This window comes from Pipistrellus hanaki (genome assembly GCF_964339955.1).
Source record: "Pipistrellus hanaki genome assembly, chromosome: 2".
NCBI classification, from domain to species: Eukaryota; Metazoa; Chordata; class Mammalia; order Chiroptera; family Vespertilionidae; genus Pipistrellus; species Pipistrellus hanaki.
Genome location: NC_140504.1, coordinates 105264224 through 105278416, shown reverse-complemented (window position 1 = coordinate 105278416; position 14193 = coordinate 105264224). Strand labels below are relative to the sequence as shown.

Sequence of the window (14193 nt, the reverse complement as noted above, 5' to 3'; positions counted from 1 at the left end):
CACTGCCTCTCATATGCACCTTACCAAGGATAGAACCCACACACTAGGTATGAACCCTAACTGGGAATGGAACCTACAACCTTTCAGTATATGGGACAACGCTCCAATCAACTGAATCATTTGACCAAGGCAATATTTTAAGTTGTTTAAGTTAGAAAGTTGAAATCCAAGTACTGAATAAAACTTTTTTAACAACACCCACTGTCCCAACACAGCAACAAATCTATTTTGATTCTGGTCTATTTCCCTTAAGATCTTGCTCATAAAATATACTCAAAATTCTAAACATAAAATAGTTGACTTTTGATTTATTCATTCAACATGTAACCTATGAACACCCTACTCCATGTTAGTCACTGAAGATGTGAAATGACCAAGACTTAGGCCCTGCCCTCAGAGATGCTTACATCCCACTTGTATTGTCTTTCTACTTAGTTTCTACAAAGCATTTATAATATTCTATGACTTAAATATTAGACATTTAGATTCCTCTCAGGGCTTTATAGGTGCACAATGCAGTGTGCAGATGATGTCTTATTGAGTTGTACACCTGAAACCTGTATCCCAATAAATTCAATTTTTAAAAAATCTTGCCCTGACCAATAATGCTCAGTGGTTAGAATGTTGACCCACACACTGAAGAGTTGCAGATTCAATTCCCAAGCTCTGCTTGGGGCCAAGTGCGAGAAGCAACCAATTGATGTCTCTCTCCACATCAAAGTTTCTCTCTCTTCCCCTCTCTCTCCTACCTTCCTTCCCTTAATCCCACTCTCTCTAAAAGTCAATGGGGGAAAAATCCTTGGGTGAGGATTAACAAAAAATTTTTAAAAATAAAAAATTTTAAACATCTAGAATAAATACAAAATATTGAATTAAAAGACTCAATTAACAAAACAACAAGAAAGCCCACTGTGTGAGAGAACATATTTGCAAATGTTACCACTGATAAAGGTTTAATCTCCAACATCTACAAACAGCTTATACAACTAAATAAAAGGAAGATGAATGATCCAATTAAAAAATGAGCAATGGACCTAAATAGAATATTCTCAAAAGAAGACAGAAGGAAGGCCAAAAGGCACATGAAAACATGCTCAAAGTCACTAATTATCCGAGAGATGCAAATCAAAACAACAATGCGGTACCATCTCACACCTGTCAGAATGGCTAACATCAACAAATCAACAAATGACAAGTGTTGGCGAGGTTGTGGAGAAAAAGGAACCCTCGTGCACTGCTGGTGGGAATGCAGACTGGTGCAACCACTGTGGAGAACAGTGTGGAGTTTCCTCAAAAAACTGAAAATGGAACTCCCATTTGACCCAATAATCCCACTCCTAGGAATATATCCCAAGAAACTAGAAACACCAATCAGAAAGGATATATGCACCCCTATGTTCATAGCAGCACAATCTACAATAGCTAGAATCTGGAAACAGCCTAGGTGCCCGTCAGCAGATGATTAGATAAAAAAACTATGGTACATCTACACAATGGAATACTATGCTGCCATAAAAAAGAAGGAATTCTCATCATTTGCAGCAACCTGGATAGAACTAGAGAACATCATGCTGAGTGAAATAAGCCTGTCAATGAAAAAGAAATACCACATGGCCTCACTCATTTATGGATATTAAAGAACATTATAAACTGACAAACCAAAAGATAGATATAGAGACAGTAAAGCAACAAGCAGACTGTAAAATTACAGTGGGGAGAGTAGGGAGATCTGGGGGAGATAAGAGATCAACCGAAGGACTTGTATACATGCATATAAGTACAACCAATGGACACAAAACTCTGGGGAGGGAGGGTATGTATGGGGGGTGGGGGGGGCGCAATGTTAAAATATGTACACAGATAATAATTTAATAAATAAATAAATAAATAAAGCCTCAATTAAGTCAACTATACTATGTGACTTACGGTAAGGAAACGATTAAGGTCAGGAAAGTCAAAAACATTGGCAATTTCAGATAAGGTATTTAAAGCCATTTCTCTCTGGTGAGCCATATCTTGTTTGCGCATCTCAGCATCCTGGCATGGAGTACTAGGAAGTACTGCAATCTGACTGGAATGGAGGGATTCCACCAAAAACTAGAACAAAATGATTTGTTGGTTTTCACACAAGGAAAAATATTTAACTAATACTTTTCAAGGTAATATTTCAGACAGTATCAGACAATGTTCTAAATATATTACCTGAATTAGTATTCATTTAATTGTTATAACAACGTTAATGGAACAGATTATGTGTAATCTCCCTTTTACAGGTAAGTAACCAGGCTTACTTAAGAAACTTGAATATCTTACTTAAGATTACACCAATAGAGGGCAAAGCCAATATTTTAACATACCTTAACTTTTCAGCTATGAAATAAATCAACCTTTCTAAAAAGTACCTTTTCCATAATATCAAAGCATAAAAATAGTTTATCATCATTAAAAGAAAGGCTAAAAAAGGCACCTCTTAATAGATTAATAATAGAGCATGATAATCCAATATATTATTATAAAATTATTTTTCCCCTCTCCCATTTATAACCTGTATCTTTAGTCCAAGATGTTAAAATATGAAACTGGCAAGATTTAAATACTCTTAAATAAACTGAATATATCATTTTAAAACCACTATCTTTTAAGGTAAGAAAAAGAAAACATATATATATTCTTTTTAACACTTGCAAAGCACTGCTATTTCCTATAGTCAAGACCAATGCTGACTCTCACCTGACAAATGGGTTTCTTATACTGACTGAAAAAGTTTTGCAGTTTAACACTTTTAGCTGCAACCAGGGCTCTAATTTCTGTGTATGCTGCTCCAGAGACAGATGCTGATTTGGACAGTAAACAATGCAGTAAGTGCAAGAGTGCAAAAGGTACCAAATCTCCTTTTGCTGCCCTAAAATTAAAAATAAAAAGTTATCATCAATGTCTCAAAAATAAATGGAAATCCACAAAAAATGCATGCTGATGTCACATTTTTTTCTTTAATACCACATCTCTCATATCACTATTTCAAATACTAGGCAAATAAAAATGGAGAAAGAAAGAATAAATAAATAAGAAAGAATAAAAATGCTGCCAAATATACCTTCCAATATCCCCTGTTGTAAGAATCAAGGTATCCTTCAGCTCATTATTTCTTGAGATTTGAGCATGTGTATATGCTTCCTTCATTCTTAAGACAAAAAGCTAGAATGATAAAATTAATTAGTTAAATTTTTTAAGGCCAGGTTTATGAAAACAAAAATGTTTAAAAATAAAAAGTATCAACCTCTTTTATAAATCCATCTTCAGAGTCCAAGGATTCCAATATATGCTTGATATTTCCACTAAAAGCCACTCTAACATCCTTGTCTGGATCTTCCATTAAATTTAATAAAGTTCCAAGAACTGTTTTTACATCTGTTTCATCTTCTCTAAAATCAAGATGCTTACAAAGATGATATAAATTATCTATGAAAGCTAAAGAGCAAGAACATATTAATCGCGAACTTAATACATTAAATATCAAGAGTTTTATTGTAAAAAATATGGTCAATAAATAATATGCTTCATAGAATTCTAAGTTGCCTTATCCTGTTGATATTTAGTATTTGAATTTGTAGAGCACATGAAATTGTGGAGGATTAAAATGAACTTATTTTAAATAAAAGTTATCAATAATTGAAATCTAAAATAAACTCTATAAGTTTTTAAGTTGTAAAACTGCTAGTCACTTAAGATTTTATATATTACCAAGATAGACATAAAAGTACAATTCACTAATATGAAGAACTGTGAACTCAGGGCAATCTTAACCTTACAACTAATCTTACATTAAAATAATTAGATAAGAGATCAACTGAAGGACTTGTATGCATGCATATCAGCATAACCAATGGACACAGACACTTGGGGGTGGGTGTGAGGGCACATGCGGGGTGAAAGGGGGGTCAATGGGGGGGAAAAGGAGACATATGTACTACTACCGTGTTTCCCCGAAAATAAGACATCCTCTGAAAATAAGACCTAGCTCATGGAAAGATAAAACATCCCCTGAAAATAAGACCTAGCACAACTTTGGGAGAAAAAAATTAATATAAGACACTGTCTTATTTTCGGGGAAACAGGGTATTTGTAATACTTTAAACAATAAAATAAAATTTAAAATATATATTTAGGAAGTCAGAGAAACTACCTATCACATACTGTTTTGAAAACTTGACAAGTTGCAAATTAGAATCCAAACCAATGGGTCTTCTAAGTATTTGTATAAATCTTATGCTCCCAACAAACTCATACACCATTACCATTGGAAAGTGGTCGAGAAGATATAATCTATAGTCTTCAATTGGGCATTTCTAACTATTTGAAGTTTTGAAGGGGCAAGGTAGTGACTTGGAGCACATTAAGAAGGTCCCTGGTATCTCCAAAGAAACTTACTACATTGAACCAAAACATCAGGTATGCCTCATTATGCTGTCATATCACAAGAGCATTTAAAAATTCAAATATTACTTGCCTTGTTAGTTTTATGATATAGTCATCCCATTTATAAATAATCAGTACATGAGCAAGTCTGAATCTATCAAGCAAGTCTAATTTTTTAAGGCTTCAGGCTAATTTTATCACTAATTTTAAAAAGAGGTTAAATATGTTTTAAAATATTAAATAACAAATCACTCACCAAGTTTCACTAGACTAGGTACTTTTTCTTTCAATAGGAAAAGAACTGGCTTGAAAACAGAAGCTCTTAGTCGAGAAGATAAACATTCGTGTTGAGAAGTGACTTTCAGGCTCTTACAGAAGTCAATATGTCCATGTTCAGAAAAAGGTTCTATTAAAGAACTTGTCAAATAAAACATGCCATGAAGTGTACAGACAAGCTGACCAAGTATAGAGGCAAATTCTTTCTTGACAATATCAGAATCATGTTTAACTTTCTCTCTGGGGGAGGAAGAGGAGGGGAGAGAAAGAAAAGGCACTAAACTTCCTTGCATAATTGTGTAGTATAAATAGTCATACTTAATTTGGGCAAAAGTACTAGTAAGACAAAGCCTCAAAGAAAAAACATTTAAATTCTAAAACTAAAAGCAACATTCTATTAATATCAGCAATTAACATACATTTACAAATGTGATCTTTCCAAACAAATTATATATTCAAATTAATATAAGAATACATACATAAGAATCTTGGGAACTGTGTTATAAGAATTCTGCTTCTGAAATAAGATAAAAAATCCATTAACACAACCAGTCCTGATTACTTCATGGGAGCTCTGCAGGGCCCAGCTGTAAACTGCTATTCTCCATTCAAGGAATATTCTTGTTGGAAACAGAGTTAGAAGAAACACACATCGTGACTGAGCCTGTGGTGCTGAAAAATTAAGTATATTATATAAGATTTCTAAGTGTCAACTTCGTGTGTGTGTGTGTGTGTGTGTATGTGTGTGCGTGTATATATATATATATATATATATATATATATATATATATATATACATACATATATGCACACACGTACGAACATTCTTTGTTAAAAAGTAAAATAACATCTAAAATACATATATTTAATTAAAAGCTCATTTTCCAAAATGTTTCCAAAATTAAAACATGTTTATAGAAAAAGGTTTATGTACAATAATATTACTATCGATACAAAATAAAAGAAATGCAAATAGAAAAACATACCCATCAGATAACAAAAGTTTGTTTTTAGATAGTTACCTCTTTGACATTGACTTTATTCTTTTCTTTTATTTTTTTTGGATAGCAAAAATTTTTAAATCATGATAGGAACTCCCATAATTCTGCTAACAGGACTGTAAATTAGAATGACATGTTTGGACAACAATGTGGCAATATAGATTTGAGGATATGCAAAATCCTACACATTTTAATTCTTTACATATCTAACTCATTTTGAATCATTAAAAATGTACCTCCTCTTCTAATTACTGAAAATATAGAAATAAGTCTTAATGGTTCAATATAGAAATGAGTTAAACCAAAGCAAATCACACACAAAGAATTTTGTGACCACTTACAGAAGCTATCTGAAGTCCTCTGGCTTAATGTTAGAAGATTAGTGGCAAATGTGGTCAATTTTAAAGAGCCATCATCAGAATGGGAATAAATCCATGGAAGTGAGAGCATTCCACATAAATCTTCCAGAATATGATCTTCAAATGAAGTTTTTACTACAGAAACACATAACAGGTGATTAATTATCTTTTCCTTAATCGTATTCATCTGTGTCTTTTTATCAATTAAAAACAGATGTTCCAGCCCTGGGCAGGTGGCTCAGTTAGTTGGAGCCTCATCCCAGAAACCAAAAGGTTGTGGGTTTGATTCCCAGTCAAGACCATACTTGGGTTGTGCGATCAGTCCCAGGTTGGGGCATATACAGGAGACAACCAATCAATGTCTTTTCTTCTCACATCGATGTTTGTTTCTTTCTCTCTCTATCCCCCCTTCCCTCTCTCTTGAAAAATCAACTTAAAAAACCAAACACACACACACAAAGCCAGACATTCTAAACATCAAGTGGAATTAGAACAAATATTTAGTTAACAGTGGTTCTTAACAGAGATAATGCTCTAAGGCCTGTGAAGCCCCAAAAACTTAAATGTGACTTCATAAAATTACATATCATGTATTTTAAAGACCACAGTATTCTTCAGATTTTCAAATAAAAAAAAATTAAAAGTTATAAATAATTTCTATTGAGTGAAAACGTATAATAAATCAATGTATTGCCGAAACCGGTTTGGCTCAGTGGATAGAGCGTCTGCCTGCGGACTGAAAGGTCCCAGGTTCGATTCCGGTCAAGGGCATGTACCTTGGTTGCGGGCACATCCCCAGTAAGGGGTGTGCAAGAGGCAGCTGATGGATGATTCTCTCTCATCGATGTTTCTAACTCTCTATCCCTCTCTCTTCCTCTCTGTGAAAAATCAATAAAATATATTTTTTAAAAATCAATGTATTACACACATAAATTTTGCAATTGGAAATTACTGACAAGCTTAACAAAACTGAAAGCAAGAAAGCTTTTGGTTATTCCAAACACTTACATTTACATCTTAGGCAAAAGAGATTTCAATACTGATTATCTCGGAAGGTTAGTTTGAATTACTACTTACTTGTACTCACCTTGAATATAAATCAAAACATCGTATATTTTCATCATTTTATCAATAACTGCTTCCAGGTCAGGTTTCTGAACAGATTCCAACAAACTCCTACAGCTCTTAAGCACTTTTGTGTAAAAATCCAAAGACATCCAAGTAATTACTACTGAAGTTTTCTTATACTTCTGTTGACAGTCTTTGAAATTATGGCTGCAGTTAAAACATTTTTTGTTAATCAGCTTAACAATAACCCACAACCTTCGGACCAACTAATTAATACATTTTTTAAGACATGGATTAAAAAGAATTGTTAGTCAAAACTAATAATGTAGTAACCCAAAAGAAACTGTGAGTATAAAACTAACATAATTTTAAACCAATTCAAAGTAAATATGTAAATCAATTAATATGTTATTATTTTAATTTTAATCTATGTCTTTCTAAGCACTCTAAGGATTTGATATTTAAAATTAACCTAGGATATTTTAATCTGGCATCACCAGGCTTAACAATGACCAAAAATATACCTACATAAGTATTAATTAAATATTTTCTTAATAAGAGACAAGGGGAAACTTTGGCCTAATTAGTTATTCCTCCAAGTTATCCCAAATTCTAAATTAAAGGTAACATTAATTAATATAGTTTCTCTAAAATTTCTTCCAGCCCAGGTGGCATGGCTCAGTGGTTGAGCATCAACCTATGAACCAAGAGGTCACAGTTTGATTCCCAGTCAGGGCACATGCCCGGGTTGTGGGCTTGATCCCTAGTATGGGGCATGCAGGAGGCAGCCAATCAATGATTCTCTCACATCACTGATGTTTCTCTTTCTCTCTCTCTCTCTCTCTCTCTCTCTCTCTCTCTCTCTCTCTCTCAAACCAATAAAAATATATTTTAAAAATAAATAAATAAATAAAATCTCACCGAAACCGGTTTGGCTTAGTGGATAGAGCGTCGGCCTGCAGACTGAAAGGTCCTGGGTTCGATTCTGGTCAAAGGTGTGCACCTTGGTTGCGGGCACATCCCCAGTAGGGAGTGTGCAAGAGGCAGCTGATCGATGGTTCTCTCTCATCGATGTTTCTAACTCTCTATCCCTCTGTCTTACTCTCTATAAAAAAATCAATAAAAATATATTTTTTTAAAAAAATAAAATCTCTTCCATAACTTTGTTTTAGCTAGTTAAAAGAGTAAATCAAATCTGAAGAGTTACAGAGATGTAAATTACTACATAGGGAATATAATTAATAATATCAAAATAATTATGTTATCAGAGGGACCCATTCTGTAAAGTACATGATTTTCTAACAACTATGCTGCCATCTGAAACTAATACAGAATAATATTGAATATAAACTGTAATTGAAAAAAAAAATTGAATCAGGATATACAGAATAAATGATAATGTAAAAAAATAACAAGGAGTATTGGTCTATAATGTGCAACTGAAAAAAAGACTAAATCTTCAGAGAGACAGCTAGCCTATTATTACTTCTGGTAAGATAATTAACCTATATTAAAAATACTGAACTAAAAATATACGTCTGAGGAGTTCTAAATTCCTACTCTTATTATCAAAGGCAAATGTTCTTTTAACTTAATGTTTGACTAAAAGAACAGTGGCTTTTGAGTTGCATAAAAATGCATCCTGCTACTTTCTAAAGCATGTACTAGTATGCCCAGGAAAGTTAGTTTAGACTTCAAACAAAAAAGAGCCTCAATTTCACCAGGCTTCAATAATAGCATTTACCTAACAAAATTGTTATAAAAATTAAATAAGTTACAAATAGTACTTATCACAGTACTTAGCATTTAGCAAGTGCTCAATAAAAAACAAATTTCACTGAAAAGCTTGTGTTCTCAAGTTACACTAATCAATTGAATAAGGTCTCCTAATAAATTCAAACTTATTACAGAAAACCCACCCAGAAAATACAAGTTGCTTTACCAGTACATGTTTTGAGGAGAACAATAAACAGTACACAAAGCAGTCAGTTGTAGGACAATAGCAATTCCTTCTAACGTCTCAGTAACAGAATTCTTTAGACTACTGCAGTCAAGGAGGATCTGAAGGGATTCAGCCTTCTGTTTCAGTGTACTCCATAATATGCTCTTTTTGTTCATATCCACATGATTAATTCTGTAATTAAAACCACAGCATATATTCATATTTAATGTAAATTTGGTTCAAATGTGAAAAATACATAAAAACAAAAGATAACAATGTCAACTACTGAAATGTGTCCTAAAATCTAATACACTCACTTATATATGGAATCTAATGAACAAAATAAACTGACATACATAGATCCAGAGTCGTGGAAGCATGGAACATACTGAGGATTCTCAGAGGGAAGCAGGGGAAGGATGGAGTCAGGGAGAGGTCAACAAAGAACTTATATGTATATATGCATAACCCATGGACAGAGACAATAGTGGGGTAAAGGCTTGGGAAGGGGATGGAAGTGAGAAGGAGGGGGGTTAATGGAGGTTAAAAAAAAAAAAAGGACATCTGCAATACAATAAATTTAAAAAATAAATAAATAAAAGGTTCAGAACAATTTTCAGGGCTGTTTGAAATATAGGAATTCTTTGCCACATGACAAAAAGAATTGTTTATTTTTCACATTTTTAAAAATTACTATTAGATGTATAGTCTCAGATATTTTTCATATATTAAAAAGTTAAACTAGACAGGCAGGTAAGACTTTTAAAAATATTTTAAATAACCATATTCAGCCATGAAATTTTTCATACAAGCACTATTAAAAATATTTTAAGCATTCCTTTGACCACCTTTAGAAAGAAAAAATGTTCTTTGTGTATTTAAGTTGAAGCATTAACTAAAGGCAATTTTTAAAAGTAAATAAAATTTTACTAAATGACTAAATAAAAAATGAATGAAGGTCATACTCCTCAGTCTGTTTTGTTGCTCTTTTAGAAGAGTTTAGAGATGAGCTGAGTCGACGCCTTTTGGATGATATTCCATCACTTTTACTGCTGAGATTTTCCTGTTGAATTTGAACTTCCTCAATAATTTCCATACTTTCCACTTTTAAGGCTGCATAAAGTGGGCCCAACAAATACTGAGGAACCAAAAAGAACTTCAAAAATTATCTCTTAGAAAATGTTTACATTATTCATAGACAGCAAAAATCCATTAAGTATTGGTTAAAAGTTTTCTAATAAGGTAAACTGTTTCTGGAGTCTTATCAGGCAAAACAAATAACTAAGTAAGTCTATTATTTCACTATAAATATATATATATATATATATATATATATATATATATATATATATAACTATGGTTCTAGTCTTTTTTTTTTTTTTTTTTTTAATATGGAACGCTTCACGAATTTGTCATCTTTGGGCAGGGGCCATACTAATCTTCTCTGTATCGTTCCAATTTTAATATATGATCTGCCGAAGCGAGCACTGGTCCTATACTCTTAAAAGGCAGAACAAATCTTCCTATACCTTGTTTATCCCTCTATCAAAATGCCACAAAAAAATTCTGTAAGGGAACTCCTAACTTCTTTCATACTACAAATCCAGAAAGTCTAATCTATACTAATAAAAGGGTAATATGCTAATTAGAGTGGACGTCTTCAAGACATCCTTCCAGATAAAGCTGCAGCAGCTGTGAGGGCTAAGGCTCAGGTGGATAGTGGCAGCAGCAGTGGGGTAATTGGGGTGGGTGCCTTCCCCTGATCCACTAGGTTGCCTCCCACAGAGGGAGGCCAAACTGGGGGCCGAAGCAGAGGCAGTTACGGGTGATCAGGCCAGCAGTGGGGCAAGGTAGGGGCGATCAGGTCAGCAGGCAGAGGGATTAGGGGCAATCAGTTAGGCAGGCAGGCAGTGGTTAGGAGCCAGTGGTCCCGGATTGCGAGAGAGACTGCCTGTTTAGACATTCAAACTGGCAGTAGGACATCCACCAAGGGGTCCCAGAATGGGGAGGTGCAGGCTGGGCTGAGGAACACCACCCCACCCCCACCCCATGCATGAATTTCATGCACCGGGCCTCGCCTCTAGTAGATAAAATAAATGAAAATATTAAATCAAGTTACTGCATATCTATTTCATTATACTGCCTATCTCCCACAGTCCAAATAGAAAAAGAGGGATAATTTAGCATGACCAGTATTATGCACTCATAAGTTTTCTAAAACTTATTGATTACAATCTGTCAAATATAAAATCTATGTTACTGCTCAAAGTTTATGTAATAAGTTTTTCACTAGCCCCCTTTTAACTAATAATGCAATAAACATGCATACACTTCACAAATTCTACTTTCAAACAGTTGAATTTGGCCCGGCCAGTGGCACAGTGGTTGAGCATACACCCGTGAACAAGGAGGTCACAGTTTAATTCCAGGTTTCAGGAATCAATCCCCAATAAGAGGCAGGAGGAAGTTGATCAATGATTCTCTCTCATCATTGATGTTTCTATCTTTCCCTCTCCCTTCCTCTTTCTGAAATCAGTAAAAACATATTTTTAAAAAATCATTTGACTTTGGAGGTTCATTACCATGTAAGTGAACAAATTCTTCTAAAATCAAAGTAAAAATCCATTATAGGGAGCCAAAGTAGATTATGAAAATCATTTCATTCTAAATGTACATTATTATTAAAATTTTTTATTTTTGCCCTAACCCGTTTGGCTTGGTGGATAAAGCGTAGGCCCTCAGACTGAAGGGCACATACCTTGTACCTCAGTTGTAGGCTCAATCTCTAGTCCTGCTCAGGGCTCAGGTGGGAGGCAACCAATCGATGTCTCTCTCTCACATGGCTGTTTCTATCTCTCCCCTCCCTTCGACTCTCTAAAAATCAATGGGGAAAAAAATATCCTCAGGTGAAGATTAACAAAAGAAAAACAAAATTTGTATTTCCTCATTATTATATCTTGCATATATGCAAATACAAATTATGAAAAAAGATACTTAACAAGTAACCTTTAAAATTACTTACCTCTGCATCTACCTGAATTCCAAGCACATCTACAAGAGCTCTGCAACTATTTTTCACATAAACCTTCCTAACCTGTAAAGCAGATTCATACCCAGCAGGCACATATTTAAGGAAATATTGCAATAAATGGCAAAAAGATCCTTTTAGCAAGTCAGACTTAAGCCACATAAGCACACCATTTTCAAACATGACACAGAGTTTTTCCAGCAGCATATTTAAGTAGACAGGTTCAATATTTCTATAAGCTTCTGCTTCAAAGGGGAATAGTGTCTTTATTAGCTTTGATAATGGCTCTTCATAGAGTTTTAACTGGTCAGCATCCATTTCTACAAGGTGTTTTAATAATTCCAAAAATGAACTGAAAAAAGTGCTAGCCAGTTGTGCTGGAAGTCCTCCAAGCTCAAAGAGTTCAGTTAAAAGGCTAATTGATAAGGATTTAATTTTTGGACTATCATATTCAAGCAGAACACAACCTATCTGCCAAAGTAAGAGTTCTTGTCTTCTAAAAAACATAATTGCAATAATACGATTAAGAACTGTTAATAAAGTGATTTCAATAAATTCTAAATTTTGCATGTTCATGAACTTCAAAGGAGCTGGTTGTAAATATCCCACATGTTCATCTAATTGACTTAAAAATCGGCTAACTACCACTGGCCATTCCACAAACTGTCCCATTGCATTTTTTCTGTGGAGGTAAATCAAGTCTTCAAAAAGATGTAATAATTCCTTTGTCAGTACTCCAAAAATAGCAGGACTCTTGGTTTTAAAAAGAAATAATAATGAGCAAATGACTTCACAGATTTTCTTGTGTAACATATGACACGATGGAGTTGCTGCAATCCGCAGAAGTCTTCTTATGATCCAATTACTGAAGTCTTTGAAATAAACAAACAAAAAAGATAATTGTTAAATTGCTAAATGCCTAGTAGTTTTTTGGTTTTTTTATTAAATTATTATCTGTGTACATATTTTAACATTGCCCCCTCCCTCCCATACATACCCTCCCTCCCCAGAGTTTTGTGTCCATTGGTTGTACTTATATGTATGTATACAAGTCCTTTGGTTGATCTCTTATCTCCCCCAGATCTCCCTCCCCTCCCCTCTATAATTTGACAGTCTGCTTGTTGCTTTACTGTCTTTATATCTGTCTTTTGGTTTATCAGTTTATAATGTTCTTTAATATCCATAAATGAGTGAGGTCATATGGTATTTCTCTTTCATTGACTGGCTTACTTCACTCAGAATGATGTTCTCCAATTCCATCCAGGTTGCTGCAAATGATGAGAATTCCTTCTTTTTTATGGCAGCATAGTATTCCATTGTGTAGATGTGCCATAGTTTTTTGATCCAATCATCTGCTGATGGGCACCTAGGCTGTTTCCAAATTCTAGCTATTGTAGATTGTGCTGCTATGAACATAGGGGTGCATATATCCTTTCTGATTGGTGTTTCTATAGTAGTTTATTTTTAAAGTACAAACTTCACTAACAAAATAGTCTAAAACATTCTCTATGCAATGGAAATATAATAATTTAGAATAGTACCAATTTTGATGTCAAACAGACAAGGTCCTAGCTTTCCACTTACTAGCTGTGTGAACTTTTCATTTATCTGAATCTCTAACTTCATCTATGAAAAGGGAATATTGACATTTACTTTATGTGTTACTGTATTATGAGGACCAAGTAAGATAATGCAGCATTGTGACTGAAGTTAAATAAATGCTCAATAAATAGTTATAGTTATTAATACCCCTTCAACAAGTATTTATTGAGTGGCAACTTTGTCCAACGTGCACAAGAACAAATCAGTCCTAGTCCTGTCCTCATAAATCCTATAATATAGTTTCTGAAACTTCTTGACTAAAGCTAAGAGATTCACTTTATGACTCAGTACACATAGGCATATTTAAATGTATGAAACACAAGTTTTATGAAACAGTATTTATTCTTATTAGATGCAGTGTATTATGTTTCAAGTATATTATATTTCATCTTCATAACCCAGTGTGGCAAATACAAAAATACAGGTATTTATAATATAATTTAAAAACCACTATGATAGAAGAAATGCAGAACACTCTAGATTAATAGATCATTAAGGAGC

General features: G+C 33.9%; 1 protein-coding gene across 1 annotated transcript in view; it reads right to left on the bottom strand.

Moving 5' to 3' along the window:
- The window catches only part of ATR (ATR checkpoint kinase), a 181471-nt gene that overhangs the window by 125346 nt on the left and 41932 nt on the right, over positions 1-14193 (bottom strand). Inside the window, exons 4-14 of the mRNA XM_084872405.1 lie at positions 12085-12962; positions 10028-10200; positions 9063-9254; positions 7140-7327; positions 6035-6187; positions 5172-5364; positions 4673-4932; positions 3278-3468; positions 3095-3195; positions 2731-2902; positions 1927-2097 (exon numbers count right to left, since the gene is read on the bottom strand). Of these exons, the coding sequence (XP_084728531.1) occupies positions 1927-2097; positions 2731-2902; positions 3095-3195; positions 3278-3468; positions 4673-4932; positions 5172-5364; positions 6035-6187; positions 7140-7327; positions 9063-9254; positions 10028-10200; positions 12085-12962 (2672 nt within the window). The remainder of the gene's footprint in view (positions 1-1926; positions 2098-2730; positions 2903-3094; positions 3196-3277; positions 3469-4672; positions 4933-5171; positions 5365-6034; positions 6188-7139; positions 7328-9062; positions 9255-10027; positions 10201-12084; positions 12963-14193) is intronic.